We start from the raw sequence: 27,812 nt of genomic DNA on the forward strand, positions 1-27,812 counted from the left end.
TTCCCTCACCACCAGCACACAGGGAAGGTGGCAAAAACTGAGCTTGGAGCTTGGTGGTCTCCTCCAACGCCTCTATTTTCCGTTAAATACATGCACAGGGGGCTGTGTGTAGAGATATTTCTGAGGAGTTTGTTATAACCTTCCCCTCCGTTTCTCATGTTCCAGAAATAAATAAAAAATGTGATCCTTCCCAGCAAAACAGCTCCCACGTGGTGGTGGTCTTGGAGCCCACCTTCCTCACAGCAGCTGTTTGAGGGAGGAGGTGTTAGAAGGGACACTCAGCTGTTTGTCTCTGAGGTTCATTAGCCCTCTCTGCTAATTGCCCAATTCCAGCAAACAGATGAACCCCTTAGAGATGCTCAGATAAAGCCCCTTTCTCCAGCTCTTGCTGCCCAGGGCTTCTCTTGCTGAGGTTGGAAAGGTGGGGGGGTGGGACAACCACTCCATTTGCCCTAAAAAATTCAGTGTGGGAATGTAGAATCGTGGAATAGTTGGAGTTGGAAGGGGCTCTTTGAAGGTCATCCAGTCCAACCCCTCTCAATGCGCAGGGACAGCCAGATTTGGGTACTCTGGTTATACTCCTTAAGGGAGGAAGGATCCCCTCTCCCTAAGTTCTCCACTCAGTCTCATAGCATTGCAAACATGCCAGCCCCTTGATCTGTCCCAGCAGGTCACCACACTGGGCTCCAGCTCTTGAACAGGGTTTTACAAGGATATTTTAAGTCTCTGCCGCACAGGCAGAAGGATGGGGGTTTGATAAATATCCCTTTGCCAAAGAAGAGGTTGGGCTGGGCTTCCGAGTCCTTCTGGGAACTTAATTCTTATTTAAGTAAAGAGTAAGGGGCTGTGCACGGGAGAAATTCCTGCCTGACCTCCCCCTCATTCTGCTCATACTGGAATTGCAGGTTTTAATTAACCTTTTCTGGGAATAGGACTTCCCATGTAACTTCACATGTAATGAGAGGTTATAGGATCTTTAATGGATGGAAGGACTTCACCTGCTGTAGTGGCACCAGAGGGGTTATGGTGGGATAATAATTTCCCATCAGCACCTGAGTGATGTTAAATTAGCCTGATGGGAGGAGTTTCCATGTGTTTGTGGGGGTGAAATTAATTTCCTTTATGGTAATATTCCCTGAAGGTAATGGGGGCTGAGAGAAAGGAAACAAGATGCAACACAACAGATTTGTATTAAAAAATACAACAAGATTGCATTTGAAAGTCAATGGGCTTTGTTATTAACTGTAAGGACTTTCTCTCCTATCTGGAGCTTTGTTTTCCCAAATCAGGGAGGTCAAACCCATGTGAAAGGCTTTGGGATGGATGGAGGGGAAGGATTTCACCCACCAGAGCCACTGGGCTGCAGCTGATGCCCGAGGAGTGTCTGTCCCTGCAGGAACCAGCCTGGGCTTACTGGTTTTCCTTATTTTGTTTTATTTTTTTAAAGACAGATTTTCTTTCAGGGGCTTTTATGCCATAAAGATTCAACAAAAACTTTCATGAGCTTCTTTACTTGGTCAGTGCTGAGAGGTGCTGGCTCAGGGGGTTTGGGTGAGACATCCCAGCAGCTGGTTTTTGGGGGCTGCAGCCCCAAAATAGCTCCTGTGCTCATGTCCCCTTTTGTCCCCATTCCTGTTAATTCCCCGGACTCCTTCCATTCCCTGTGCAGCTCCTGGTGGTGCTGGAGGGGCAAAACCAGCAGCTCCAGCTGCTGACACTGGGCTGTAACTCCACTGGAAGCCGTAAAAGCTGAAACAGGCATCAAACTTGCCTGGGTTTTAGCAGAAGTCAATAAATTATTAATTGCAAGAGGAAAGCCAAGCTCATGCCCAGGGGAGACCCCAGGACAAGATGAGGTGGGGGACCAGATCCCAAGCCCAGCTGGAAATGGATTTTGGGAATGCATGTGAATTAAATTAGGTGTGTGGGCCAGCAGCATCCTGCTGATATTCACACAGAGCATTTAGGATATTTTAAAAATGCCTGAGTGGTAATTATGTCCTTAAACTTTCTGGATTTCCTTTGGTTTTAGTTTTTTTAGGTTTCTTCTTTTAAATAAAGTTTAAATTAGATCAAAAACCACCAGGCCTGTGAAGATGGTCCCGGGTGGTTTGTGCACAGCAGAGCTGAGGACTTTGGAATTGTCATGCACAGACATCAGGTGAGAGCTGGTAAAAGCACTTCGAAAAGGCACAAAGGCACTTAAGGACAGAAACCCTGAGGATGCTCAATAAACAATCACAGGAACGGAGCTGTGAATGTGACTTTGCCATTGTTACACATTTCTGCTCCTGCTTGCAGTGACTGCTTTGGCCACTGTCTAAATACACAGAAATGGCCTGAATGCATCATCTGGATTATCTGATGTTCGAGTTTGGGGGTTTTTTTCTGCAGCCTCTTGGTAGACTTTGAAAGAAGAAAAGGAAGAAAAAAATTAAACATATTTCAGAGTAATTGAACTGTGTTCACATTAACTTACACTAAAATTATTTTTAATTAAATGAACTTCCCCTGTTTGTAGCTGGAAGGTACTTGTGTGAGATAAAAACTCCATTCTAATAACGCTGAGACTCACCAGCACTTAATTAGCATCACAACTCAAGGCAGAGGCAGCAGGAAGGCGAGCAGGGAGGTGGGTCTGTGCTGCTGGGTGGGATTTTGGGAAGGGATGCTCAGCCCCCATCCCAGAGCCCACCCAGCGCCGCCAGGAACGCCGGGAGGGGAAATCATGCCTAGGATTTGACACAGTTTGTGGCAAAAGCAATTATAATTAACATTATATTAAATATTAAGTCAAGATCATAAAATGTTGATTGGTACTGATTAGCTGTATAATCCATAATTAGAAATCACTGCACCCTTCAGCAGGTACTGTAGTGCCTTGCCTGTGATTTCACTACTAAATTAAGTGAGAGTGATTCAGCTTTTGCCCTGAGTTTTACTTCTGCATTTCATTTAGAGCAGAAGCACATTCAGGTAAAGAAAGGCACAGGATCTGTTTCCACTCAGGCTGCTCCCAAACTCTCCATCCCAAGGGCAGCTCCCCATCCCTTCCATGCCCATGGAGAGGCGATGGCCAAATTGCCCTTGACCATCCTCAGCTCTGCTTTAGTTGTGTCTAAAAGACGTAGGGAGAAGCTTTGGAACTGCCTGAGGGAGTGCTGGAGTCCACCATCCCTGGAGGGGTTCAAAATCCATGTGGGAGAGACTTTTGGGGACACTGGGTAGTGGTGACCTTGGCAGATGGGGGGTGGCTGGTCACAATGGTCTTAGAGGGTTTTTCCAGCCTAAATGATTCCAGGGCTGTATGGAATTCTGTATTCTCTGAAAACTCTCTGTGTATTTCCTCACCCCAAAACAGCGACTGCACAAGGCTGAGCAGAGGCTGTGCCCTCCTGGCTCAAGCCAGGATGAGCCAGCATTAGGCAGCTCCAAGGTAATGATTTATTTTTGGCACAAACTCAGACTACCCTTCAGGACACCTCAGCAAGGAGGGAGCAATAGGAGATTCTTTATTCTGATTTGATTTTAGAAGACCAAACCCATCTGTGCCTCGCTCATTAATGGGGTGGAAACAGGGACCCTTTGGGGAGGTTGGTGGCTCTGGGCTGAGGAGCTGCTGCAAGAGGGTGAATTATTCACATCGTTATCAAGGCTTGCTGCAGCAGCCCTGCTTTCCCCTAATTTTATGGGTCCATTTATCCTGGATATCCATTTGTAATGGATAATGTCATCATCACACACTGGGAAACGCTCAAGTTTTTTTAAAGTAAAGAACAAAATCCCCTAAACCATGAGGTTTTATGTCTTTGCTGCTAATTTCAGTCACTTCCTTGGCTGGAGACCCAGCTGTGATTTTCCACAGTAGAGCTGGATAAAAATAATAAAATTTGGTGGATAAACTCCCAAGCCCGTGGCAGCCTGGCTGCTCCTACTGGAGCTGCAGCAGCCTCCTCGCAGCTGAGCTGATCCGGAGGGACCTTCAGAGGCTGCGCTGGGCACCTGCTGGCAAAGCCAGGGCTACAGAGACAAAACACACTGTCGTAATTTCCTCTTCTCCAAAGGCACTTTGGAGTCAGTCCTAGGGAAGAAAATCTTTTCATTCCTTCTGCTGCTATCTTTTGCTCTGATTAGCATTGCCTGGGAGTGGAGCTGAGGTTCTGGGCAGAGCCCGGCGCTCTCAATCAATTAAATCAATGCGGCCGTGACGCTCCAGTGACTTTTCCTAACCAAGGTTTGGGCCTAAAAGGAGGACACAGGGAATCACAGGGAATGTGGCTGCTGGGCAGGTGGGGAAAAGCAGGAGAGCTGGGCTGAGGGTCCCTGTTTCCCTGTGGTGGATATCATGGAATGCAGCCCTGGACTGGGTCAGGTGGGTACTTGCACTCACACACTCGTTCCCACAACCTTTTGTTATTCTCCTTATTGTATTAATGACTATATTTTTATTTAAATCAATACTTTTTAATCTCTAGAGACACCTACATGTTTATTTATATTAAATATGTATATATTTAATACATTTTTATTTTAAATTATTAAGATGCCAGAGACCCTCTCCGTCTTTTAAGAGTCACATTTGGCTAGTCCAGGGAATTCTCTGCCCTGCCTGAGCTCCAAGCAGCCACCTATCCCAAGGAGATCTTTATCTGTTCCATTACAAAGCATCCAAACCCCACTCACATTCTTGCAACAACCTGAAAACACCAGCAAGCACCAGAAAATGCTCCCAAACCTCAGTGTGTTCTTTGCTGAAGTATGGATCGTGTAAGGGCTACCTCTGAGTGAGCAGATAAATAAATACATTTAAAAATGTAAGAAGATTCCCATGCCATGAATATCAAAACCAAGGTATTTCCACAAAAAAACAAATTGTAAAAAAATAAAAGCAGAATGTCCTCTCTCTGTGTCAGCCTCCCCTGGGCAGGAGTGCAGGAGGTGCTGGGCACAGGGTGCTGCATTCCCAGTATAAAACTGGATTTGCATCTCCTGCCTGGGATGTGCAGCAAATCCTTCCATCCAGCAGACAGCCTTTTGGCTTCTGGAATACTAAAAATGTCTCTTTTTTTTGCCTGCAGAACCAATGCATTAACTGAGAGAAGGGGCAGCAGAACGAAAGCCTGGAGCTGCTGCTCGCCCTGGAGCTGGAACATCCTTTGAGCAACAGCAAAGCAAGAGAAAGCAGAAACACTCCTCTAAGATGGCTGCAAAGGGAAGGTCTCTGCAGTTCTTTCTTAATCACTGAAGATATTTTCATTTAAAAATATCTACTTAAAAACAGGTTTAATCTCAAAATAGCATTTTCTGCTTTAAAAACAAAAATCACAGGCACACAAAAAACCCCCCACCTTCAAAAATGTCTCGAGTTATTTCTCCTTCAATTTTTTTTTCCAATTAAATTAATTTAAACTGAGTGAAAAGTGCTTTATGCCCTAAGAGCCTGAAACCTCTGGTGTCAGCTGAAACGGGCACTTGTGCTCTCAGCTTCAGCCCTCGCTGCAGGCACCTCTGCTTTGAAGCCTTTGAAGTGTTTGTGGCACAGGAAGAGTCTCTCCTCAGAGAGAACCAGTTATTTTACAGATATTTAATGTGCAAAGAGTGTCTGCCTGTGTTTGGGTTCGGATAACGGGGGTTTCACAAGGCAGGTGGGAAAGCAGGGACGGGATCTTGACTTGCAGAACAAAATTGAAGGAAAAACCACCTTGAGAGCGCCTCTAAGATGCTTCCCAGCCTTCATCAGCACCATCCTGAAGGTGCAGATGAAATGATTTGACCTTCAGAAGGACCAAAACCTTTTTTTTAGTGCCGATAGGACTCATTCACTCTCCCAGCACCAGGATTCCCTTAGAGGAAATAATGCCACCAAAAAAGCAAGGGGGCACCAGGAGCCAAGGGGCTGAGGATGCCCATCCCCACAGGGCAGCTGGTACAACCCCCTGAGTTTATCTGGGGGATGTGATGCAAGAGCCCTGCACTAAATTTGATTAAATTTGATTACTGGTTGGATTTTGGAGCTAATTATTTGGCTCATGTAACGACCTTGCTTGTCATTTGAGATGCAGCACCTCTGCCTGCTTTTCAGGGGGGCTGATGCAAAATCTCCACCTCAACACCCAGCAGGGCCAATTTTGAAGCTGATTTGTTTAAATTGTTACATTTCCCTTATTTTGGGGGGCAGGGATGCCCAAAAGTTGATGATTCTGTTTCAGAACAAGCTGTATTTATTCACCATGCACTGAAATTATTCCAGCTTGTAACCACTGAGGTTTAATTAATATTAAAAGCTTAAATCAGCCAGTTCAGCCAATGTTATTCGAGCACTGATAGTTTGCTGAACATCTTCTCCCATTGACTGCTTTTTAAATAGAAGAAAATACAAAAAAATTCTTACAACATCTGAAATGGAAAAACAATTATTTCCTGTGACTCTACAGAGTTATTATTAAGGACATGTAATATATTTTTGCAGAGTCCCTGTTCTAGGAGAGGCTCCTCCTGCTCAGTGTTTGTTGCTTCTCTTGATGTAAACACAAGCAAATACTGGGTAATGGATAGGTAGAATAAATAAATTAGGAATATAAAATAAACCCTCTGTTTTTTCAAACAATCACCCTTCATGCTACTTTATTTTCAGTTTTTCCGGATTTCCTGGAGTTATCCTTGACTCAGCCAAGGTCAGGTGAGACTTCTTCCTTCTCTGCAGATCTGAAGTTTATAAAGCTTCAATCTACTCTCTACCAAATGTTTAGTACCTGCCAGACCATTTTTTCCTTTGGTATTTCTTTTTAACAGTAGTCCTGCTCTTTAACCCACTGGTTCTTTTGGGTTGAGCCAAGGGTTCATCTACCACCTGGAAATATCAAGTTCCAGGAGATAAGAGCATCACCTGCCCTCCTGACAATTCCCAAACTAAATGCAGCACAGAATCTTGGCTTTATCTCAAAAAAAAGTGGGTTGTTTTTTTTTTTAATTTATAGAGGAGGAGAGAATACTTGTAGGAAAAAAAAAAAAAAGATGAGAAGGAAGAGAGAAGATCAGTGAATGTCCAGCATTGATTTAGAAACAGGCCCTGCCAAGCAGGGGGAAAAGGAACCTTTCCCAATCCATTCCTTTTATGGTTATTAGTATTGATATTGTATTTCTCTTGGCTCCCAAAAGGAAAAGTGGTAAATGAATTAGGAAAAAAATACATTTCTGTAAATAATTTTTTTCCAATTCAGATGTTTTTAGGAAACGAGGGGGGGAAAATCTGTTTCTCAAATGTCAAGGACTTGAAAGACTAAAAATACACCACCGGAATAAATAAATTAACCCAGAAGACAGGACTGATACTCTGCAGGCATCAGGGATTAAATAAATTCACTAAATTCAAAGTGGTATTGCAGATAAGAGCTCTTTGTGCTGCAGCATGTACAGCTTATTGATTGTGGGATTGAGGTGCTGTGCACTCTTGTAAAAGGGACTCTGCCTGATATGGCTTAATCCTGCTGTAATGCACAGCCCCGTGCTCTGAGCATGGAGCCTGCTCCCCTTTCCCCATTTATTTTAATTTGGTTTGTGCCTTCATTTGCTGCACCACATCTGTGCCCTCTCCCCCCAGCCTTCCCCCAGCACTGTCTGAGGGACAAGGGGCACTTCAGGAGGTGCTGAGCCAGCAAGATGGGGAGTGATGCAGGAAGGGGCTGTGGGCATCTTCCACAGGGATGTAACACCCCAGCACTTCCCTTTTCCGGCGTGTTTTGGGGGCACTGTGGGGACAAGGATCCCCAGCAATGCCTGCATCATGCAGGGACCTTTGGGGAGCAGCTCAGGCGGGATTCTGGTTCTGCACACTCACATTTTGTTACAGGAGCCACCAAGGCAGCAGGAATGTGTCTGACCAAGGTCAAAAAACCACCTGCCCAGATAAGATGGATATTTCTCGACAAAAAAGAAACATTGGAAAGGTCTGTAATAAACCCAGCTGGAATGAAGGCAGGTAAGTTCCAATTCACCTGTTCTCCATGGCAGAGGGTGCTTTCACCCCCCTGGGCAGACGCTGAACCTCCAAAGTCACTCCACATTAATGCAGAAGAATGTTCAATTCCTCCTTTGGAAGCTCTCCTGGTGCTCAGGAGCTCAGATCTCCTCCACAGGTTGCTCTGAAGGGCCAGTAGAGCTCTCCAAACACAGAACTTCATCCTTTCCCAAGAAAGACAGAAACCTCCCATCCTCTGGAGGTGTGAGAAAGCAGCTGGGCAAGGCAGTGATGCTCTCAGGGTGTGCTGGGCTCCTGGCTAATGTCTCCTTGGGTGAGGTGGACCCCAGCACCAGCACCTTCCCAGCCTTGGGGCATCCTTGGGTGTTGGCTTTCAGAATCACTGGAGAAAGAGCTGATCTGACCAAGGGGAAGACTTTTATTATTATTTGTTGTCTCTTAGGAATGAGGGAAGATCTCCATGGCATGAAAGAAGGTGGTATAGGGACTTGTGGGTAACCTCCCCAAATCCCTGTGTCTCCCTCAGGTTTGGCAAATCTCCCAATATCTTTCACCAAAATCAAGCTCTTAATCTCAAGACACCTCTCCTCTCCTACATAAGGCTGCCTCCTGAGCACGATCCACAGGGCCCGTGTTTCAACACCCAGGGTTCATTAATATTTCCTGCAAATAAAGCAGGAAGTGTCCCAGATGTTGGAAAGAAAAAATGGAATTATTCATTGCTTACTAACATCAAATGCTAATGTGAGAAAAGCATCCTTGAAGAAATCCTTGACTAAAATTCATCAGAGTGATGTGAAATCACTGTTTTAATTATGCATTTTGAATGTATTTATTAGTCCCGGTTCTGATCTGACTTACAGATGTTTAGCAGTGATAAGGGTCTGCTGCATCCTTCGGAATTACTCATGATTTATAATGACAAAACTTGGATCAGAATTAGGTCCTTGTCACTACTCTATAATATCCTTTCATCAAACTTCACATTCAACAGATGAAAGCAACCGTGGTTTCTGCAATTTCCATCTCTACCACTGAGCCAATGAGTTTCTTTTTTGAAATTTCTCCTACAGAAATGATGACTCTCACAGCAAATTTTGTCTGCTTGAGTTATGCTTGCCACAAGAAACTTGAGAGCAAAGGAATTGAACTCTTTAATCCACCAAAATGGTGTATTTGGCCTTGTGCTGGCAATAAACACGGAATTTTAATGGAGGAGTTAATTGCTTTGATTATGCAACTCTACAATCTGATTCTTTCTTATTGTTGTGAGTATTAGATATATATCTAATATTGAGAGATTTTCCAAACCTGTGGAAGATCCAGAGATTTGATGAGGTTACCCAAAAGCTCAATACCACACAATTGGAGTGTGCTCAATACCAAAGATATTCAAGATAAACCACCTTCTGTTCAAGAATGATTCAAAGCCATGTGGTTTCCTTCCAAAGAATGATGGAATTTTAAACTATTGCTTGTTCTAGAGCTGATCCAGAAAGAGCAAGTCTCCAGGGATGCTTTACTCTCTAAGGCACGAATGCATGATTAAGGTAAATGTATTCCATAAATGCCTTGATGACATCAAACTAAATTTTTTAAAGAACAGATGGAGAAAGTTAATAAATATTTCATTCCATAATATAAAACTCACTTCTATATTCACAACTTCAGGGATCCTCAGCTTCACAGATATCAATAAGTCTGATGGATTTCTTGCTACATTCTCATTCTTCTGCCCTGGTGTCTCTTATGGGATCATCATTTCTGCATGCTTGGATTGTTTTATGGGATCAGGGAAAGGCAAGTGACTGTAAATCTTGACCTCTTCTGCTCCTGGATTATATACTTTTATTCTTTGTGACCATAAGTGTTCATCTCCACATTGAATAGATAATTAAATGACAAAAATTATTCAAAGGGAATTTATAGTGAGAAATTATCCCTTGAAGAACTGAGGCACAACCCAAGGAGAATCAGGGAAAAAAACCAGTTTAGAATAGCCAAATAAAACACTAAAATTTCTGTGTATTTGGGAATGTCATGAAACATCCATTCACTGGGAAAAAACCACGATTTTTACCTGCATATCCCAATTCTATTCAAACAAAATTTCTATTAAGTGAAAACAGTGTGGATATTGCTTAAGAACTGTAGGCCAAGCCTGTTATTCATATGAAAGAACTAATCTTTACATGGGGGAATTACAATTTCTCACTCTGTGTATGCCATGAATCTTGTAAAAGAATAATTAGAACTTGCTCCGAAAGGAAAGAAACGCCAGACTTGAATAATATTTTAGGAAGAGCATTAACAAACATTTTTACACTGCCAACAATCTTCAGCGCTTCCTAGCAGAGATTTACATTCCATTATTAATTAACTGCACTGAGTCAATAGTGTGACATAAAGCTCAGGAGATGTGAGTTGAGCACAAACTCTGACATCCACGAGAACGGCGCATCTGAGAAGTTTGATTTAAAATTTATGCAAATGATTTCAGCAAGCAAGGACCCAACAAACTACTTCAAAGCACCACGCTCCAGCCCGAAAAACATGACGAGATCAAATCTTTGTCATTCCTCAAGTGTCTTTACAAAGCTCTGCATATTCAGGATAAATTATTTCAGCCCCAGTACCCGGATAGTTTGGTGGAGAATTAGGAGGGGATTGCTCTTCGTAGGGTCACTGCCACGTCAGCCAATCACCTGAGCCACTGCAAGAATTTAAATGCATATAAATGTTATAGAATCTGTCTTTTTGGATGTGACTCTTGTGAGGTGTCCATAGAATAAAACAAGGTCCCAGCGGAGCTGCCTGACAGCATTGACCAAAACAAAGCCAAAAAAAATACCAATCCTATTGTCCCCACTCCCATTCCCCCAGCTCCCACCATCATTCAGTTTTTGGGTTGAGAAACTTCCCAAAACTGTGTCTAGGGAAAATATTCAATTCAGAGTAATGACAACAATTATTCAAAATAAATTTATAGTGAGAAATGTCCACTTGAAGAACTGATGGGGCACAGGTACAACCCAAGGTGATATCACAGTATCATGCCCTTGTCCCCCTCCTTTTCCCTCAACCAGGATCATTTTTCAGTTTTTGGGTTGGGAATCCCCACAAAACTGCATCCAGGGAAAATATTAAATGCAGAGTAAAGCATTGCTGTAAAGAAATACTAATTAATTCATGTTATGTTTCCAGCCACAGAAATTGGTTTATTCCCTTAATGAAAGTTAGCTTAGGTCCAGGTATATTTGTATCTTCAGAATCAGGGCTTTTAAGGAAGAAAAAAGTTTCTCATATTTCCCGACATCCCATTAAAATGGTTGTCCTTTGACGTCAATTAGAGCCAGCTAAGAAAAAAAAAATCATCCTTAATTGCTTTTTAGAAATAGACATTATTGCTTGCACCATCACAGCCAGATTCGATTTCCTTTTACAAGAAACCAGGATGCTGGGAATGCTGTAAAGCTCCAGCTCTGCTGAATATGGATGTGGAGCTCTGCTGACAGAGAGCTGCTTTCCCTTGGACTGCAGAGAAAACTGGTGCAAACCCGACTAACGTGCTTGAAATATCTCCAAAGTGGAAAAAGGCTGGAGCTGGATGTTCAGCTGAGGCTGGTTTGGGATGGGCAGTGCTCTGGACACCTCTGCTCTGGAGCCAGGCTGGGAGAGCTGGGGGTGCTCATCTGGAGAAGGCTCCAGGGAGAGCCTTCCAGTGCCTAAAGGGGCTCCAGGAGAGTGGGAGAGAGACTTGGGACAAGAGATGGAGGGACAGGACAAGGGGGAATGGCTTCCCACTGCCAGAGGGCAGGGAGAGATGGGATATTGGGAAGGAATTCCTGGCTGTGAGGGTGGGGAGGCCCTGGCACAGGGTGCCCAGAGAAGCTGTGGCTGCCCCAAACCTGGAAGTGTCCAAGGCCAGGTTGGACGGGGCTTGGAGCAGCCTGGGATAGGGGCAGGTGTCCCTGCCCATGGCAGGGGTGGAATGGGAGGGGTTTTAAGGTCTCTTCCAACCAAACCATCCTGGGATTCTATGGATGCTCAGTTCTCCATCCCTGCCTCCCCATAAGAGTGAGTGTAACCTACCCTGATAATTATAGCTACAAAAATTATCAAGTCCTCAGAACTTGGGCGTGTTTCTTTACAAGGAGCATCACCAATTTTCTCAAAGCCTTCTCCACATTTGTCTTACTGCAGGGAATCCATAATGTCTCTGCCCACCAGGAAGAAGAGGAGTCCAGAGAGTAACACCAGGGGCACCCCAGCAGCAGCAAACATGAAGGACCACCCATAGTAGACGTGCACGGGGACATCATCCAGGCACTTCTCGCTCCTCTCCAGGAGGATGTACTTCTGAAAGTCAGCTGCAAACTCCTTCCACATCACAAAGAGAAACACAAGCAGGAGAAACAAACCTCCTGGGAAGAGAGAGAAAACTGAGTTATTCTCTGTGCAGGAAATACAGGAATAAAGGTGAGAAAAGATCACAGCAGCTTCTCATCCATGCTCTCCACCAAAACTTTGTGTTGCAGAATTGTTGCTCCTGATGTTGCTCTGCAGGTTCCTGTGGAAGCCGAGGCCACTCGCCATGGGAGAGCCCCACACCACAGTGATCATTTCCTGCCCTCTGACACCTTGTGCTTTGATCACCAGCCCTTCTGAAGGCTCTGCTCCAACGGGATATGGCCATGGAGAAACCAGCAGAGCAGGGCTGATGTTCCCAGCAGGGACCTGTGTTCCTCTCTCAGAGGTGGGATGCTTCACCTTTTCCACTCAGAGATGAATGAGGAGACATCAAGACTTCTTCCTTTTTTGTATCTGCCCTTCCAAGCAGTGTCATTGCCAATTCCTACCAGGAATGCAAAGATGCTGGGATCAATCCTGATGATGGCAAAATTCTGGCACTGAACCTGCCACCCCCAGAGCCAGCAGAGCCTGCAGGGCCAACACGTTATGGAGTGGGAAAGGGACACAGCCATGAGATATTAATCTTAGGTGGGCTACTAAATACCAGAATAACAACAAGAATAATAAGCAGCTTATACCACAGGGCTCAAAGCAGGTGACAAAAATTAGAGTGGCACAAATCTCATTTACTGTGTATCATTAAAAATATATATCTATGGTGCATTTTAAACTCAACATCCATTAAAGCTAAACAGTGATGGTGTGATGACAGGTCTGAAAGCAGTTCAGAAATATCTGATCTTCCTACTTCACAGGTAGAAGCTGCTATTTTTAAATGGTGCTGTATAACATATAGATATACACACACACATATATGAAAGAAATACATCACAGCTTATATTATTTTTATGGTTGAAGTGAACAGCTCGAAATTAATTTAGTTGACAAGTTACCACACAGTTCTGTGGATGTGTTGTGGCTTCTGCAGGATTTAATTTCTCCCCTTGCCATTTTTAAATCAAAGGTAGTTGTGGTGTATTTAATTATTCTTCCTGGCAGCTTATACACTCCAAAATCCAGCTCTTGTACTAAGGAAAGGAAAGGGGTAAAGCTTGACATTGATTTATCTGCTTAGGGAGGTTACTGAATCTTCAGTCAGAGAAAACACGTCTGTGTTTTACTGTGATTCTGTTTATAATGGTTATAAAAACATCTCAGAGACAAAAATAAGACTCACATTAAGGTAAGAGACTTCAAAGTCCTCACTAAGAATGAGAGAGAAGTTGCAGTTCCCCACCCTAAGCTGTCACATTTGCTAAACTGCTTCCCATGCCCTAAAAAAGTGCAACCCTGTCAATCAAAAATTGGTGTAGCCATACAAATACTCTTTACATCTCCCCATGCTGATATTCCAGCCGTTCTCCTTGACGTGGAGGAGTCCTTGTTTTTCCTGGAGAGGCAGGCGAGGAGTTAAACAGCAGCTGCTGGAACATTTGCATGTTCATTGAGGTTTTGATACCACTTGAAATTAAGTGCACAAATAAATATTTTACACTTACTATGATAGTTGTATGCTTAAAATACCAATTATTCTACTATAAGAAAACGATGGCGTGTTCAAATAGTCGCATGTCCCTTACAAAATACAATGTATTGATAAGAAGGCAATTAAGTCTTTATTACCGATGTAATTTAAAATTAAATTAATTAGATAGCAACTGAACCTTGAAAAGTGCTCCTTTAAAGATCAATTTCTATTTCATTAACTTATAATACCTACCGTAAGAGACTCAAATGAAAGCGCAGCCCCAGTGGGACAGAGAACGTGCGTATGGAAAAGTACTTTGGAATTTTGCTTTAAATAACCAGGAATTCTGTGCTGATTTCTCCCAGGACAATTTAGATGGCCTAAGTCTTATTTTTTGAAGTAACCAGATGAAAACCTTCCAGTTCTTACTGAGAAGGGTGTGGGAAGTCCCATGTGTGGGTGGTGCCATCCCCAACCTCTTCATGGGAATTGGTCCCTGCTCTGTCCTCAGGAGAAGCTCCAGGTCTTGTATGGAAGGATTTATTATTAAACAGGTACTGGAGGTGATGGCATGGCCATGGCATCTAAATTAAGAATGTTTTCACACTCTGGGCAAATGACAAGAATATGTAAAGTAAGCAGCCTTCTTCCCTGGAATAATTACAGCTGAGCGATGAAGAATCCCTGGGATTTACACCATGTCCTCGGTGGGAAAGGAAAATCAGAAGGGCAGGTGGAGCCAAAGGATGGTGGGAGCTCAAAAAGGGCAGCTTACCAAAATCTGCTCAGCCAGAAATCCTTGTTTGGAGCAATCACAAGTATCCCTGAACCTGCCTAGAATTTGTCACGCTTACAGCCATGAGCAGAGTCTTCATCATGAGAAAATCAGGAAGTTTCACTCCCGTATTACCAAAGTGTTTGGCATTTCTGGTTTTTTGCTGTTGTATTTGGGATTTTTCATCTGTTGAACAAGTTTCACTTTACTCCCTCCTTTCTGGGGCTTTTAGTGGAAAGCAGAAAATCATCTTTGTTTCCTGCCAGCTTTGGATGTAGAAACCAATTCCTTCCTGCTTTGGGCAGCAAGATGAAAAACTAAAAAAAATGTTGTTTTCTGCCCTAAAAATGAGACCATTGGCACCCACACCCGAGACACAGGGTGTGTGTTGGGTTTGGGTAAGTGAAGACCTCACCAAACCTCCTCCCCATGCTCATCTCAGCATCCCTGTGCTTTCTCCACTGGAAAATTACCCAAGTGAACCCTTTCCTTGTCTCCTTCTCCCTCTCCTCCTTTTGCCTCTGTTCATTAGGATGGAACTAGGAAAAATTAACTGCGAAACTCCATCTCCAGGCTGATGAGGTCAACGGCGTCTTCTGGGGAGGGGCTAATTGCCAGAAAATTGCAGTGGGGTATTAAATCTGTCTCCTTTGTGAGCTGCAGATCCGGGAGCCCGGAGCTCCATCCCCCTCTCCCAGCGGACCTGCGTCTTCCGTGTGGGTAAATTGAAGTGGAGCTTTTCCCTTCTCTCACTTTATTTCCTTGTGACGCCTTTATAGCTGCTAATTGTGGGGACAGGTGAGTGAACTCAATCTTTAACTCTTATTCTGGGGAAGCTACTGAACTTTTGTGTAATCTGCTAATTAGGAGAATAATGAACTTTGACTCGTTCTCCTCTCTCACTCATTTCCTCTTAAAGGATGTTAATAACGAGGAAATGGAGGGATGACCTTCAGCTGCCCTTCCATAACTGTCAGCCTTCACTGCACGTGGGGAGCCTGAGACTGCCAAAGTGGAGCAGCTCCATTTGGGAAGCAGAATTTGAGCAAAAAAATTCAGCCCTTTAACTCACAGGACTGGGAAATCTGCCTTTTTTTCCATGCTGTCGGGTCACACTGAAGAACAGGTTGGTCCCACCATGGGCAGGGACAAGACCCATCATCCCAGGTTGCTTCAAGCCCCATCCAACCTGGCCTGGAACACTTCCAGGGATGGGGCATCCACAGCCTCTTTGGGTAACCTGTGCCAGTGCTGCACTTCTAAGTCTGGTCTCTAAAATGCCCAAAGGAAAAGAAAACTGATGAGCACAAGGTAGGAAAAATGAAGGCGAGCACGAGGAAAGTTGTCTCAGCAACTCAAAGAGCTTCCAGAAGCTGCAGCAGAGAGCTCATCCAGCCCTCTTGGTGACATTGTAGTGACAATTAACCAACCTCTGACTACTGAAACAAGGGGACAATCAGGCACTGGGCAGGATCTGCCACCCCTTGGAAGCACTGAAGCTCATTCCAAGATGGCAAATGCTGGAAGGAAAGCAGCATGCTGGCTCTTGGCTTGTGTATTCCAGGTGCTTTTGGGAGCAGGCTGGCAGGGAAAACTGCTCAGCTGGGGCTGTGGATGTGCAAAGGCAGCACCAGCAAATGTCAGATGGGCTCCAGCTCTTTCCAGTCACCCAGTGGAGGAAATCCAGAGAAATGCCTCCAATGCTTTGGAAGGGCTCTCAGCAACGCCTCCCAAGGAGCAGTCCATTGGTTATGGGAGCTGGCACAGCCAGATTTGCCCTCTGGAATGTACAGTAAATAAAAGGCATCTCAGAGGGAAATCCAAAGGGATCCACTTGAGCCATAACAATTCTTGCCCTTCCGTGCCAGATTCCCCCTGAGACAGAGGGACACACAACCCTCCTCAGGACCATGCCAGGCTGGTCACCCATAAATGTCTGGGAATGCATTTGCACCAACAGTGCCTTTAAAGCCTTTTGGTAGAAAAAGTGACATCGTTTTGCAACGAATAACCACGACCTGTCCCAAAAGTAGGGAGTTCGTGGGCAGAACAAAGCTGTCAGTGAAGGGTTCCCTTCGAGGCCAGGACATCCCGCAGTCCTGGTGCTCCATCTCCCCATCGACTGCCAGACCACATTCCCACTCTGCAGATTGCCAGCTTTTTCACACTTCCTCAAGGAGAGATCATTTCTTCAAGGGAGGTTAATTAACACTGACCCGCAGGCCATGATTAGAAGAGAAGAGGCGCTTTCTCCTGCATCATCCCTCCACATCCCGCTATCCGAAGGAAAGGGACGGCTGGAGACTTGAGGCTGTGTTAAATCCATTGTTCCTACTGCTTAGTGCAATTATGCAAAATATTTTTAGAAGGGATAACGAGAAAATAACCATGGAGGGATGCAACCCAAATCCATCCAGAAGCCAGGGCCAAGCAGGATCCAGAGGTCTGAGATCAGGATAAGCCCCCCCGAAAAAAAGGATCAGTTGAAACACTAAGGAAACTTTGCTGAAAAAAACATTGATTCCTTCTGCTATCATTTGAATGGAAAATATAGTAGGAAGTGTCTTCCAGCTGAACTCGTTCCCCCGAATGACTGTTAATAACAATGATTGCTGTTCAGATTGAAGCTGCATTAATACAAACTTCAATTTTAACAGCAGCATCTTTGTCTGATGCCAAGAGGTTTATGTGATGCATAATCAGCTCTTCTAAAAAGTGTCACATTCTAAGCCCCAGTCTTTTAATCAAGGAATAGTCAAATAAAGTGGAAAAACAATGAAAAAAAAAAAAAAAAAGAAGATGGTTGAGTATTACTTAGCATCCTTTTCTGTGATACTTCTGCCCAATGTGCAGGCTGGACCCACTCCTCAGGGACACCTGCTGCCTCCTGGGAGCCTGGACTACAGATGGGAAGAGAAAGCTCCTTGCTGTGGTACAGTCCTTGGATTATCATCCATTATGGGATCACAACAACCCCATGGAAAACTACAGGCTTGGGAGCAGTGTGGCTGGGAATCTGGGAATTTTGTGGAAAAGGCCCTGGGGATGCTGGTGCCAGCAGCTGGACACGAGCCCAGGGGTGCCCAGGTGGGCAAGAGGCAAATGGCACCTGGGCTGTCCCAGCCAAGGTGTGCCCAGCAGACCCAGGGCATTACCCGTGCCCTGTGCTGGCACTGCTGGGGCACCTCCAGTGCTGGGGACAGCCCTGGGACCCTCAGGACAAGAGAGACATTGAGGGGCTGGAGCGTGTCCAGGGGAGGGAACGGAGCTGGGGAAGGGGCTGGAGCACCAGGAGCGGCTGAGGGAGCTGGGAAAGGGGCTCAGCCTGGAGCAAAGGAGGCTCAGGGGGGACCTTGTGGCTCTGCACAACTCCCTGACAGGAGGGAGCAGCCGGGGGGGTCGGGCTCTGCTCCCAGGGAACAGGGACAGGAGGAGAGGGAACGGCCTCAGGCTGTGCCAGGGGAGGGTCAGGTTGGACAGCAGCGGGAATTTCTTCATGGAAAGCATTGTCCATCTCTGTCACAGACTAACCAGGGCAGTGGTAGAACAACCATCCCTGGAGGAATTTAAAAGTTGTGTAGATGTGGCACCTGGGGGCATGGGTCAATGTCAGGACCTTTCTTGTTAGATATTTTCATTAATGTTTTCAGGCCCCCCAAATCTGGGCACACTCAAAGCCCAAAGTGAGAGCAAAGACAGTGTCTCATGTTTGATTTATGCCAGATATGAGGAAGCAGGAGCTGGTGAAGGATCTGCAATTAAGCAGTGTTTTTTCAGAGAAAGGCCTGATTTCATTACGAAGTTCTTCACTTGGCGCAGCTCAACAGAGCTCCAGCCTGTGGCTGCTTGAGTCATAAAAGAGCTTTTTTCTGAGTTTGAGTCACTGGTATAAATCAAGTATTTCTACTATTGAAGCCAGTTATTCCTCTCAAATACAGAAAAGGAAAAAGCCCAAGTGATAATTCAGTAGAATCATTGGTAACAGCAGTGGGAAAAATGAATAAATGCCTATTTTTAATTCATTTTCCTGCAGTGCCATCGTTTCATCTTTTCAGGTCTCCTTAAGCCAGCCCTCTCATTTTGGATCACGGGGTTTGCCTTTCATCGCTCCGTGGGCTTCCAGCTCTATCAAAGCTAATGGCAGAGGCAGGAGCAGCCCAAATGCAAAGCCTGACTTTGGGGAACTGAGCGGGGCTGATGCTGCCCAGCCCTAACACACCTGCAGCCTTTACTGAAATAAAAGGGTTGCATAGAGGAATAGTAAAAAAATAGTGATTTTCAAAAATCTCAGCCTCGCCAGGATTAAGGATTATCTTGCTAAAGCCTGGCTGAGCATAGAATCATGGAATCACAGAATGGTTTGGTTTGGAAGGGGCCTTAAAGACCATAAAGGCCACAGACAGGGACACCTTCCACTGGACTAGGTTACTCAGAGCTCACAGGGCTTTAATTCCACTGGGGAAATCTTTTGCTGCTCCCATCAGAGCCCCATCTCCCACAGCAGCACCTCATCCCCACCTGCCTCCCATTCCAAAGCCACCCTGCCCCGGCCGTATCCCCTCACCTGAGAGCAGCAGGAATCCTCCCCCGATTTTGTAGGAGCGGGGACTGGAGAAGGGGACCCCACACACCAGCAGGAGCCCCCCCACGAGCCCAGCAGCCACAGCCAGCAGGATGAACGCTGTCCAAAAGCCTCTGTACACTGCAACAGGAGCAAAGTCAGAGAAAGGAGATGGAAAGAGGCTTTGTACAACCTCCGAAGTCTTTTTCTTAATGATTCCGTGTTTAACTCCCTCTTTAGCAACAGTAAAAAAACAACAGTAAAAACAACAACCTGTGATGCTGCTGTGACAGGCAGAGCTGAGGCTCCAGCTTTGCCAGGGCACCTGGAACAGCCACGGGTTCAGGGGGAATGTCATGCCCTACAGAATGGAACTGGAATGAGGCCAAAGGGTTGGGAAGGTTTGCCAAGGAAGCACACCACAAAAGGGGGTGGGAGGAAAGGACAGCGTTCTTAGCTGTGCCAGGGGGTGTGGAAAACCTTGGCAAGAAAGGAAAGAAAATAGCAAAATTTGGAGAGGTGCAATCAGACCACAGCTTTGTTCCACTTTAATTAACACTTCGGGAAGGTGCCAGGCTCCTGGTTTAAAATAAAGGCAGTGTTTGTTGGCAGGACTGCAGGGAAAACAGGAGCTCATGAGCTCCCCCATTAGTGGCCTTGTTTGACTCCGGGGAAGAGAACGGGGCCGGGGAGCAGCTGCCTCTCCATCCAAGGAATTTGGGGGTTTTGTTGTGTACAACCACCCCAGGCAGAGCTGAGCAAGCTTGGTCCGTCACATCCCACCAGATGGGACAGGATGGGATGTAGCCCACAAATATAAGTCTCCCAGTAGTCAAGTGTGTTCTAGACACTGCCATAAACCTTATCCAAAGGTGGTGGTCTTGCAGCAGAGACCCTCTGATACCCTGTTCCCCATCTCCTGATTAATCTGACCCCTTGGACCACCACATCTCGCCCTGCCTGTTGTTTTCCAGAAGCTCCAGCTCGATTTAAGCCGAGCACGAGCAAGTGGGTAATGCTGAAATGATTCACACTTGAAAGAAAAATGATACAGAGAAGATGCGTTTTCCTCATTTGAAACCATTTTGTCAGGAGAGCCACTTAGGGAGAGATAAGTATCTTGAACTCTCCAAAACCACAGAATTCATTTTCATGTTTAACCTCCCGTCACCCGTTTCTCTCAGGGAGCCTAAGAGGATGCAGATAAGGCAGAATTATCTCTGGAGCAGGTAATAGCTGGAGGACCCCTCTCCTTGGACAGCCTCCTGTTTTGTCAGCGTTTGCAGATGAGGATGGGCTGGTTAGAAAGAAAAGGGTGTTCACGACAGAAGTGGCTGCTCCCCCCGAGGGCTTTGCACAGGATTGGGGCAGGGGAGGAGCCCTGCCCAAAATGTGGAGGCTGAGCCGCCCCACGTCCCCAGGGGTGACAGGGACAGGCAGAGCCCGCAGCACCCCGGGCGCAGCCCCCCCTTCCCGGCATCTTCACAGAACCCTTAAGGTCAGAAAAGACCTCTGCGAACATCGAGATCGACCCGGGACTGTCCCAGGGGACACGCCTGGGAGGCAGCTGGGGAGGGCTCCATAGCCCGGCTGACAGGCAGGGACAGATGCCTCCAGCGCCCTTTATTTAGGACGGAAAAAATAGTGTGTGTTGATCAGCGGGATCATCCAGAACCTGGACGCTGTGCCCGTCTCTCCCAAGCAGAAATAACCCCACAGCTTATCCCGCGTGTTTGCCGCACATCCTGCACCAGCTCCTCCTCCTCCTCCTCCTCCCTCCCCAGGTCCCCCGTATCCATTTGACACCGCGGAGCGTTCCTCGGGGCGGGAATCCTGCACAGCACAGCCAAAGAAACGAGCTGCTCTCCCTCACATGCTCCGACTGACAATGGTTTGGGGTTTTTTTAATTAATTTCTCATAGAGGAAAAAAAAAAAAAAAAGAAATAAAACTAAAAAAAGGTACTGCTAAAGGCTAAGGAAAAGGTCAAGATGTTTGTTTGTGCAGAACGTCTGCCCTGCTTCCCCGGAGGCAAGGCAGACTGATGCACACTATTTAAAGAAATCAATTCATTTCAAAAAAGATCATTGAATTAATTCTAACTGCTGCCACCAATTTAGCAAATTAAAATTCCTAACAGCAGCTGATTCATTAAAGAACTCAGAAAATATAGAGAAACATAAATAAAAAGGGACCCAGTTGAAAGGGAGCTCTCCAACTGCGTAGTGTTCAGCGCATTAAAAATAAGTCAGTCACGAGGATTTTCTGACAATTTGGTCTTTAACTGATTTTCCAGGGCTTGTTTATTTTGTCTTGCAACAATTCAACACCTGAGCTATCCCAGGAAACCAGACTCTGGGACCAAGTCAGCACTGGACTGGGTTTGGGTCTTCTGGCTCCAGCTCTTCCCAGTGAGTGAGGAGGTGGGAGAGAGTGGATTTATCCTCCTGCCTTACTCATAGGAGTAGGTGCTGAGCACCCAGCGGGAGGCAGCAGAGCCCATCCCAGCACAGCTGGGCTGGAGGAGAGAAAACGTGGGAGAACATCTCAATGTGTGCTTGGGGCAGCCAACCAAGCAGGACTGGTTTGTAAAGGAGCTTTCCAAAGGTCTTGGCATTGCTTGGCCATGTGCATTTACAACAGGAGAACCACAGCACTGACACACACCCCAAATCTCTGCCTGATTCCTTGGAAAAGGAGCTGCTGGGGGAGAAGGAAAGAAACTCACCTGCAGTTGTGTCATAGGAGGGATGGGGGAAAGGTCCGAGAGCAATGGGCATGGGGAAGAGGTAGCCATGCATGCAGAACTTGGGGTGTGCTTGGCTGGCTGGAAAAGATGAAAAAAAGAAGAATTAAATCCCTGTTTGCTTTTATTTCCAGCAGAATGACAGTTACAGGATTGAGAGGGTGATGTGCTGTTGTGCAAAACCTGCAAAACCCTCAGTGACATCAGAATGCTGGGGAGGCAAAAAAGATAATGAATCTTGGTTAGAGAGGAAAATAAAAATAGAAATAAAAGTTATGAAAGATCTGACACTGTTCCTTGCACATCTTCTCATCTTCATAACCTGAGTCTGAGGTGGACGAAAATCATGAAAGATGGAACAACTGAAGTCAGTGTCAATATTCTCATTGCTGTTTTCCTCCAGAGAATGTGCCTGACCACCTGGAAGGGTCGAAGTGTTTGGGTACCAGAACAAGGTACTTCCAAGACCTCCAGCTGGTGAGAAGGAAAAGCACAATTAGAATGGAAGTGCCCCATCAATATTAATACCACTGAGGCTTATCATGATTAACAGTAATAGAATGAATGTTAAATGAATTAATTAATGGTTGGCCACTTATTTAAATATGTTCCCCAGCTCAAAGGAGCACTTCATAATAGGTGGACATTAGTTCATGCTAAATTGACTATGGAATACCTATTGAATTAATTATTACATCCACAAGAGCAGCAAATTAATTTGCCATGATCAATCCTATTATAATAAATACCTAAAGAAGTAGCAAAAAAATTGCCAGTTATCAGAGTGACTCATTTTACTTCAGGTAAAATTATATTATGTATTTCCATATAATGTAATTCAACAGCAAACTCCCTGTCTCAAGCCTGTCCTTTTTTATCACAAACTTTCTGCGTGAAAAACCTCCCATTTTTCAGTTGAACGGTGGCGGGAACTATTCCTCCAAGATTTTACAGGAAACAGGTCAGGGACTGGGGGACAGCGAAGTCATTTGAAATTTTAATCACTGCAGAGTAAATTTAGTGTGGGAGCCTGCATTATTTGCAGAGAAGTGCCCTCTGAGGTGATTGTGCTGCTCCACAACCACAGGAACATCCTCCATCAAGGCCTCGGTGGGAACAGGGCCGAGGTTTTTGTGGTGTTTAAAGCCTTTCCAGAACTTATTTAAAATTTGGGGTGTTTTATCCCAAATCCTACTGTAGAGTTGTGGCTGCCAGCAGGGCTGGTGCCAGCCATGTCCTGGGGTGGTCTCACTCCTTTTATTCCTTGTGGGAGCACCTGGTTCACTGGGCCAACCCTTCACTGCACAAAGGCCACCAGGTTGGCACCCACTGGTGTCACAGAACAGGTTTCACCCTCTCCTTCAATTTGTTTTTGAAAAGTGAATGTGTTTTCCAAAAAATAAAGGATTTTACATCCCTCTCTGTTTATTCTCAAGTGTAATTTCAATGACCTTAAATCCAGCAGGATCTTAAAGAGTATAAACAGATGTGTTTATGGCCTTCCATGGTGCACCACTGGTCCTGAGCACCCAGGGACACCACACGTGCACTTCCAGCCTTCCCAGTGCTGAAATCAGTGGGAGCTGGGAATGCTGAGCACCTGGAAGGCAGAAAACAGGGGCAGAAGAGCAATGCCAGGAAGGGCATGGGCTCAGATTTACAGAACTTTGCTGAACACAAACATCAAGAGGTATTGGGAGGGAGGGGGTGGAAGGAAAGGCTCTCCTTGCTGGTGGAAGCCACCACTTCACACAGCTTTGTAGGCAATAAATTAAATGGCATCAAGAGGCTGCAACATTTCTGTGAACAACCCTCTGAGAGCAAAATCCAAGTCAAAAAAAAAAAAAAAAACAACACAGAAAGGGCACAAAAAGAGTGACCCAGGTTTGCTTTTGAGAGACGATGAGAATGACAAAAATGAAATAAAAACTGTCTCTGCATCCCTGGGGGCACTTCTTATGTTTGTTTCCCATTAAACTGTGAGGGAGTGTTGTGGATACAGAGTGGTGGTGTTGTACTCACTGTACCAGAAGGTCCAGATGGTCTCAGGGTGGCCCTCGCCAAAGAACCAGCACCGCCAGAAGAAACCCTCGTGGTGGAAAGTGAGGACCTCCTTCCCAACCTCTGTTGGAGTTTCAGCCTGGGGAGGAATGAAAGTCCAGGCTGAAACAGGGAAGATCATGGTGCAAACAGTGTATATCTTGCTTAGACAGACATTGATTTAATTTTTTATTGGGTTTTCATTTGTTTTTTGAGTCAGTTTTGCAGGGGTTGCAGAACACGGAGGAGCTGCTGTCCTTGACTTTCTGCCATGGCTACAAAATGTTCTGATAACAAGTTGTCCTGCAGATCTGCACAAACCATTTGCCTCTTTCTCTGCTGTCCTTAAACCCCAGCTGCCCTGAGCTGGATGGGAATGTCAGGGAGCTGGGCCTTCTGGGTGTATTCTACTCCTCAAACACCTTCCTTCAACCCCCAAACCAGACCTGCCAGCACAAGGTTTTGGTCTTTCCTGGAGGAAGGATATTGCAAAGTTTAGTTATGGAAGATTTACCAAAGAACTTATTAAAATTATCCTCAAAACCAGTTTTATCTGCCTCAGGACTGTGACAAAATTGTGTTGCATGATGCATGGGGAATGTCCGTAGAGGAATGGGCCCTGTGAACCAGAGAAAGGAGATGGGAGGTGCTAAAGGTATTTATCCCTCTCACAGACAGGTTTGGGTTGAAGGGACCTTAAAGTCCATCCAGTCCCACCCCCTGCCGTGGGCAGAGACACCTTCCCCTATCCCAGGTTGCTCCCAGCCCTGTCCAACCTGGCCTTGAACACTTCCAGGGATCCAGGGGCAGCCACAGCTTCTCTGGGCACCCTGTGCCAGGGCCTCACAGGGAAGAATTTCTCCCCAGTATCCCTCTGGCAGTGGGAAGCCATGCCCCCTTGTCCTGTCCCTCCATCCCTTGTCCCAAGTCGCCTTCCAGCTCTCCTGAAGCCCCTTTAGGCACTGGAAGGGGCTCTGGGTTCTCCCCAGAGATCTTACACTTCCCTCGCCTCGATGTTTTTATGCATCACGTTGTGGCAGCTTCCAGAGCTCTGACCTGATTCTCCTTTTACTTTCAGGATAAAATCCCGACTATGACAAGGGGAGCATTCAGCCCTGAAACTTCCTCAGCTGGTGGCTCTGACTTGGTGCATCCAAGGCACATTTCACTGAGTTTGCCAGATACTCAGCCCATCCTTATCTGTAAGGGACAGGATTTGACAGTTTAAGCAAGGGCAGGGAAGGTAAAAACAGAGCCTGTTATCCACAACCAGTAACAGAAATAGAAATAATAGAAACAGTGTCTGAAATAGAAATAAAATAGCTCAGAGGGTAGAGTAAGAGCAGTTCCTATTTCTGCCTGGTGCTTTTGAAGTCACCGCCTCAGCGTCAGGCTCCCCAACACTTGGCCAAGAGCATCTCTGAAATGTTTGAGATGCTTATTCATGTCGTGCAGTGCACAATCTCTGCTCTCTCCACTTTAAAAAACAACTAAAATGTGAAACAATTAACACTGTCACTTCCCAAGAGCACAAAAAACAAGTGGCACTTCTCTGTCTCTGCCATCCCTGGGCTTTACTGAGCTGCTCGAAACTGAAGACCCCGTCTTCTGTTTCACTTCTCCAAGCATTTTTTTCCATCATAACTTTTTCTTTTCAGTAGGGAAAGTCGCTTGGAACCATGACTCAAGCAAACAGTGCCCTACATTTGATTATGGGATTCTGAAATGAAAGAAAAATATTTCTTGCTGGCATCATGATGCTTACCCAGGGTGACTCACCGCACCAGGAAAAAAATCAAACCTAATTGGATTGAACTTTGAAGTAACAAAAAGTCTGCACACAACAAGGATCTTCCTGTCATTTTGTAATGGAAACCACACATTGATTGGCACAAAAACATTTCAGGGGAGTGGGTGGCTTGAGGAACTGATCTGGTTGTTATTTCATTGAAGAGTTAGACAACAGCAAGTGCAGTGAAAATCCAGCTTGAGGGATCTATAAACGAGCGACATCAACCCTTAGCACTAAAATATCAAACTGTCCCTTGAAAATTACATTTCCTGCTAACTAAAATCCTATACAAATCTTACTCTGAGGATATCCAGGCCACTGGTTGGAAGGGCAGGAACTCGTCTGCTCTGCTCTGTGTCTGATGTTCACTTTTGCTTGGTGTCTGTGCTGCAGCTGTATCACTTCAGATGGAAGTGATTGCCAAGCCCCACACTTTTAAACATGAACTAGTTTTAAATGAAGAACCTAGAGAGGGAGAAATCTTTTAATGGCAAATATCAGGAGATCTATTTTGTCTTTAGAGGGAAATGCTGTCAACAACTAAAGCTCTTACATTTTTGCCTTTCATTCTCTAATGTTCATATCTGCCAGATTACGGAGGTGCCGTCTTAATGTTTCCTAGACACACTTTACTCAAGTCAAAATAATCAATATTATGGAAAAGCTGGTTTGGATTTTAAAGAATTTAAACTTTTACCTCAGGCTGATGTTTTACATTAACAGGTCACTTTCATTGAGCATAAATATTATCACAGATTTCAAAATTTTCGATTTGAAATTATTTAGGTAAGTTCTTTCAAAGTACAAGGTTTCAGAGCTCACCGCCCCGGTGCTCAGAGTGCTGTTCCCATGCTCGAAGACTGCGCAGGTGTCCGTGGCCAGAAGCCAATAATCCGTCCCAAAGGCAATGAGGAAGAGCAACACCCCGGTGCCTCCGAGGATCCCGGCTGCCAGGGCAGCTGCTCCGGCCTTCATGGGGCAGCAGGGGGGAAACCAGCACAACTGGAAATGAGAAAAGGAGGAAAACCCCCAAGTTTCCCAGGTCTCTGGAAGAGCAGGGCCAGAGGAATGCTATTTTTGGATGTGGATAACGATCTCCTGGCTGGTGTGAGTTTCAGTGGGTGGTGGAGCAGGACTAATAAAAGCAGATGACCTGGCACAAGCCAGCAGCTGTGGCATTAAGGATCATGACAAACAGCTATTGAGGCAGAGCAGGGAGCCATCCAAGGCGACCCATGGCTGCTCCTGCCGGAGGAGTGGAGCTGGGAGCCCTCAGGACACGGCTCTGGGTCACGAGTGCAGAATTCCCAGGCCACCAGGGAGTTTTTCCCATCCCTCTCTGCACGGATGAGCAGGGGTGGACTCAAAGGTTTTCCCCACACTGTGGAGCCCGTGGTGTCCTCACCCACTGCAGTGACACCTCTCCCTGTGTCCCACAAGTGGTACTTTTGGAATTCGCATCTCCTTCTTCCTCTGAGCAAAACTCTGATGCAGCTTTTACAGAAAGTAACCTCAGGGATCCAAGAAGAACATTAAAACACTGGGAGATCTTAAATATCCCAGCCCTCTTGGAAGTGATGCAATCACCACCTTTGCACCAGGCAGGTCCACATGGAGCTGGACAAGGAGCATCCAACCAGGTGCACACACGGACACACCAGGGGTGTCCTGCAGTTGTAAATGATGTTCTCCCTCCTGCCACAGAAAAGTGGATTATATGGATCCATACCCCTCACACCCACCCAGCCTGCCATGGGAGAAGTGTCTCCTGGGAACAAGGACATTCCTGCACGGAATTTCACTTCCTAATGTTTTTGGCTTCTGCTGGAGCATCTGCTGCAGATCACTGCCAGGAATGGGATGCCAGACTAGGAAAATTATAATTTCTGTAGTGCAATAGCTATATTCCTGTGACATGCCAGGAGGCTGGGAGAAGAAGTTTAAATTACAGTCAAAAATCAAGTTCTGGTTTTCTAATCT

The 27,812-nt window shown here is 45.7% G+C and overlaps 1 protein-coding gene across 1 annotated transcript; it reads right to left on the minus strand.

Moving 5' to 3' along the window:
- Nucleotides 1-12,013: 12,013 nt before the first annotated feature.
- On the minus strand, nucleotides 12,014-26,810 carry LOC138110181 (transmembrane protein 182-like). Its single transcript, XM_069014891.1, has 5 exons — nucleotides 26,655-26,810; nucleotides 24,023-24,140; nucleotides 21,983-22,081; nucleotides 19,259-19,396; nucleotides 12,014-12,402 (listed from the first exon to the last, which is right to left on the minus strand). The coding sequence occupies exons 1-5, from the start codon at nucleotides 26,805-26,807 to the stop codon at nucleotides 12,173-12,175; spliced, it is 738 nt and encodes a 245-aa protein (XP_068870992.1). The 5' UTR covers nucleotides 26,808-26,810; the 3' UTR covers nucleotides 12,014-12,172.
- Nucleotides 26,811-27,812: the final 1,002 nt, after the last annotated feature.

Source organism: Aphelocoma coerulescens, chromosome 4A (genome assembly GCF_041296385.1).
Source record: "Aphelocoma coerulescens isolate FSJ_1873_10779 chromosome 4A, UR_Acoe_1.0, whole genome shotgun sequence".
NCBI classification, from domain to species: Eukaryota; Metazoa; Chordata; class Aves; order Passeriformes; family Corvidae; genus Aphelocoma; species Aphelocoma coerulescens.